Below are 5422 nucleotides of genomic sequence, written 5' to 3'. Positions count from 1 at the left end.
TCTTTACAATTCCCCACTCTGGGTGTAATTCTTATCATAAGAAACATTACAGTTTCTTCTAGATTATTACCATTTGACCTTTTGTAATACACTTGAGCATAAGTGAGCTAATTCCCTGTGTTGTAAGCTCAGCCTGACTATATGACTCAAGATAGTGTCATGCTTCCAGTATCAGGGCTATGACCCTCTTCCACAGATCTTTGTGAAACAGTTAGCATGAGGACTTGTGAGAAAGGGTCTTCTATAAGGTATCCTTTACAAGACTTCTATTTTCCTTAAAAGCCTTTCTGAAGAATTTCTCAAAAAAGTATTTGAACAAAGGCAAAGAGATGTGATAAAACCTGCCCAATTACTTTTTACTATAGTTATGAAGTTTATCCTTGCTTTGTTTACTCACACTACATTGATTTAATTGTTTTACAACTTCCTCTAATTACTGTTTCAGCTGACCTGATATGTTGCATGAAAAACTATGCACCTCAGCTCTCCTTCAGATAAGGGAAGCAAAAGTTGGAAATAACTTACTACAAGCTCCAGTTTTCAAAAGACAAAGTTACAGCCACTAAGTAAAAGGCTTTATGCATTTGATATCTAATGAGTAATAGAATCCCAGTGCTTTAGTCATTAAACCCTGAAATAAAATTCTTCAGAAAAAAAAGTTCTCACCATTATGAGCGATAACTCTGTATTTCCTGTCCAAACAGAGGTCTATCTGCCTTTGTCTGACAATTTTCTGTGCATCTGGAGGCAATCCCTTGGGGTCCCGGGAGAACACAAAGGAGTAGCTATCAGCACAAGTGCCATCTGCATTTAGCTGGCGGCAGGAGTAATGAAGAGCATATGTGTCATAATCTGTGTCCACTACCCAGTGATCATCATCTGGAAAAAAACATAGCAAAGAAGAAAAAGTGTTAGAGACACCAGTGAAATCCAGTAAATAAGAAAGGACTGCTGCCATAACTCTATTAAAGAAAATGCTAAGATGAAGATCAGTACAAGTTATAGCAGATTAGCTTTTCATTTATTCCTGCATCCAGTATTTAATTCCATCTTTATTTTTTAAAAGAAAATAAAGATGGACATGCTCAACCTGCTCAAGGTGACTCAACCCATAAATATTTTCTTACCAGGGATATTACTTAGACTGCATTTTTAAGGAAAAAGATAATCATGCAGTTTGCTTGTGTATTCGAAGTATTTGCTACAAGTTCTGCCATAAACCCTCTTTTTAAAACACTGTTACAACTTCAGATAATTCTAAACAATTAGCTATATAACCTGACAAATCCTGGTCACACAGACACTCTGTTGTAACAGAAGTGAGGCTGTTTCAATGTTTACAGTAAAACCTGACATATCTGCACCTTCCTCTCTTGGAGCCAAAGATCTCCCTTGCAGTACATCTGCACTGGTGAAGGCAACACTCTGTTGCTTTCCGCTTCTCTCCTGTGGGGGACACCAGACCTTTTAGAAAGGCAGAGTTTGGGGTCAGCCAGCAACCTGGCTGATGAAGAGCCCATGACTCAGCAGCATATTGTGGGGAGACCTGGGAACTGTTTAAGACAAATTGACATCCAAAACATGCTATGTAACTGTGTCTTTAGATGGAATGGATCTCCTATCAGTTCCAAATTCTACCTGCTTCTCTTGGAAACAATCCAAGGAAATGTCTTGAGCTACAAAGTGTCTGAATCTCTACTTGGCTCAAGGAACTGATTTTGTATAGGGTGCAGAGATGACAAGTACAAATATATACATATGATCATATTTGTCTCTTAAAACAGAGAAATCTCTACATTTGCAGACCCAAGACCGAACAAAATAACATTTTATAAATCCTCTTCCCTGCTTGGCCAGCTCTGACATCAGGCTTAGAGAGAACACTAGCATCCGGTAACTGAGTTCTGAACTAAAACAAGTCTTAAAATACTTAATTTGCCTTTCATTTCTTTCCAAACAGTGGCCTTCAATTATATTGTTGGGTAACAAACAAATGAAATACAAAGATATACAAAGGCCAGTTCTTCACTTGTTTAAAGAAAGCCAACCAGCTGTCCCATATAAAACGTAGTGATTACCTTGTTCATGTTAAGCTTTGCAGTATGATAGTTATTAAGTCTTTTAAGTGTATTTAAGAAATTCAACAGTACTTTTTCTTTTCCCAGCATGGACATACAACATAACTAGTCTTCCAAGTAGTTCCGTATCTCCTATAGTTAAGTACTCACTTCCTTTCTGCAGAAAAGAGGCGACTCCCCAGTACCTCATCTTGAACTTGGCAGGATCCTCTGTGTCAGTGAAAGAGCCGATCATGTCAGCACAGACATCCCAGTTACTGTAGCCAAAGAAAATATCACATTCCAATGTAAGAGCACAGCTTCAGTGACTTGCACAGGGATAGCAGGTAGGATTGGAGCAGTAGCTTAGCAAAATGGAACAAGAGGAGAGTGGCAAACAGCTTACTTGAAGAGTCTGACTCGGCCCTTTGCAGTGGCAGTCATTTGTCCATTCTCATCTACGCTGAACTGGGCTACCACATTGTCCTGCAGAAACAGCCCCTCAGGATCTTTTTTTGCCATAGCATACCAGGTGCCACTGTACTGCAAGGAAATAAGAAAGGCTGCATGTAGACCTAGAACAATGGAAACATTACAACCAGAAAATACAGAATAGGGGAGGTGAAGAGGGAAGAGCATGCAGATCTTTGACACCATGCCTCAAAGGTGTACCTAAGAAGCAAATCTATCTGTTTCAACAGCATAAACCCATCAATACATGCTAGTGCAATCATAATTTGTTGAAATACTGACTTTTTTTGGATAAACTTACATATAACTTTGTTATATATTCCTTATACTGGACAGCTCCATCTGCAGCTGTCCAGTATAAGGAATATATAACAAAGCATATAACAAAGTATAACAAAATTTAGTGGAAAAAGGAATAACAACTGGAAGATCTTGCCAGATCTATGTATATTTTTTTTTCCTTGCAATGGTGTCTGAAAACACCAGAGTATTAATTTTTCATAGAAACAGCCAAGTCAGTACAGTCCTTCTGCTTATACCCTACAGTTTGAGACCAGTCTGCTAAAACTCAGTTGCTGCAGTATTCCTTTATCAGGTGCATCAGGATCCAGCATCTGTGGAGGTGTGGACATCACAAACTTTAGCTGTTTTTCAGTATCACAGTCTGTGACTTCAAAATGTGACCACACTGGTGCTACTGAATGCCAAATTTTGTAGCCTGGAAAGAGCTATGCAAGACATCACAGATCCAGGAGAATAAAGAAGATTTACCCGGGTCTTGTCGAAGTTCTCCTTGACTTTGAAGCTGCTTACTCGGCAGTCCCGCTCTGCAGTGCTGCTGCCCATCAAGGCCAGTAGCAGCAGCAGCAACCAGGGCAGAGCTCTCTCTGTGTGGGCCATCCTGTCCCTGCAGCAAACAGAGAATAGCATCAGAAACAAGCTCTGCCACACAAGTGAAGGGAGGAAGGCTGCCCTGATAGGTCACCAGGGTCTCACACAGCTTTCCCTGATGCTATGCACAGGCAAGGCCCCTGCTTGTCCCCAGCCCACAGCAGCAGGGTCCCTTACAGACAGTGCTGGTCCTGGAGCCTCTTGAGAGCCCAAGTGTTGATGGTGGTGGCAGTGCCCAGGCAGGGAACGCTTTATGTACTCCTGGGGCTTTCGCAACCCGCTGAGCCACAGGGCCAGCATTGGGGAGGGCAGCGGGAGGCGGGCTGGTGGATGCTGCAGGCAGGGGCCCCTTCATTACGGCCTCTTGCGTAACACCCGTGGGCTCAGGTGGTCTTTGACCCTGCTCTGCAGCCAAGCCGGCGCTAGGAGCAAATGCCTCTCTTTGCTTTTCCCAACTCCAAAGCAGAGCTCACACCTGGGGGAAGGGGTGTGCACATGTGTGGGGAGAAAAATGGAATGAGAGGCATCCCACCTTTGCATGGGGGAGAGTGAACTGTCTCCACCTCCTCTGTGATTTTACACACTGCAGTCCAAAATCCATCTTACCCAATATGATCGACCCAGTTACAAGGTGCAGATTTGTTTCCTCCACCTCCTCCTCAAAGTCCTTTCCTCTTTTACCCTGATAAACAGTGGCAAACATACTTGCAAGTTTCTGCTCCTGTTTCTGAAAGCCTGGTTATGCCAGAACCTCTTCAGGTCCTCATGACTGGCTCCCTCTTGCTTCCAAAAGGCTCGCATGGCGAAATCATCTCCTGAGCAGCTCCCAGCAACAGGAACAGGGGCCCTGCAGATCCTCAGGATGGTGAAAGAGCCTTTTTATGTGGTACCAGAACTTCAGTGTGGCCTGCAAATATCCAAGTGCATGTACACACCACCTCTGGCCATTTTGACATGTGATTAACTTTAAATCAGATATTCCATAACTTCTGTTCTGTTTTTGGCAAACTGTTTTCAGTTATATAAACCATTAATTTCTCCTGTCCAGGCAAGTTTTGCTGCCTCTCAGTCAATATTTGTTCTCTAGTTTCAACATCTTTAGGAAGCATTAGAGAAAATCTGTTAATTATTTTCTAGGCATGTAACCAGAGCAGGATAGGAATGATTGTTACCAAGAGAACTAATTCACCTACCTTTTCACCTCCCTTTTTTTTTTAAAGAATAAAGGGAGAATCCTGTTATTTAAAAGGCTGGTATTCATTACTTAAAAAATCAAGCAAATATATAATTTTAATAAGGAGATACAAATGTAGTATAAAAATACCTCAATAGCAGCCGATGTACAGCTTTAACCAATTTATTCAGCATGGCCTTTCCCAGAAGTTTACTTAATACTCCTTTCATATATTCATAAAAATTTTAGACTTCTTACTGTTGCTGTCCTTTAAAATCTCTTCTCATCTATAATGCCAAGAATCTGATTGAGTTATCTTCCTTTTCTACTTTATGTTGGAGGCTTTTTGCACGCTGAATATGTTCTGTTCACTTTCTTAAACATCTATTGCTCAGGGCTCTTCCATGTTTGCCTTTGATTTCCTAGATAACATCAGCCATTAAAAATTCCACTATATTTAATATTAAGCTTCTATTCATAGTAAAGAACATATTTAACACAGGGAATTAGAAGGGTGTATGTGTATTAATTGTCCTGAAACTTTCAGTGGTAGCTTTGTAATAAGTCAACATTTCAATTTTTAAGTTGAGATTTTCAAATTTGCTAATTCCTACAAAGACTGAAGAGAAAAAGTAAACTCTATTCTTCTGGTGACTTTCAGAATCTTGCTCTAGTCTGGCAATGGTGATACCAGTGATACATATACATTTTTATAAAACCTTTACAAGACACTCACTGGTCCTGATATATGAATTCATCATACAAACAAGACCAAAATCAACATGGATTTTCTTTGTTTACTGTCTCACATGACTGATGGAAATAAGAT

At 40.6% G+C, this 5422-nt stretch overlaps 1 protein-coding gene across 1 annotated transcript; it reads right to left on the bottom strand.

Annotated features, from left to right (window-relative positions):
* Positions 1-646: 646 nt before the first annotated feature.
* On the bottom strand, positions 647-4220 carry RBP4 (retinol binding protein 4). The gene is given in 7 exon segments (XM_066555157.1): positions 647-879; positions 2229-2335; positions 2464-2600; positions 3300-3435; positions 3597-3651; positions 3654-3841; positions 4171-4220. Coding segments are annotated over 7 exon segments (906 nt in total).
* Between the last annotated feature and the right edge of the window lie 1202 nt (positions 4221-5422).

This window comes from Molothrus aeneus, chromosome 8 (genome assembly GCF_037042795.1).
Source record: "Molothrus aeneus isolate 106 chromosome 8, BPBGC_Maene_1.0, whole genome shotgun sequence".
Taxonomy (NCBI): domain Eukaryota; kingdom Metazoa; phylum Chordata; class Aves; order Passeriformes; family Icteridae; genus Molothrus; species Molothrus aeneus.
This window is presented reverse-complemented; position numbering and strand designations above follow the sequence as displayed.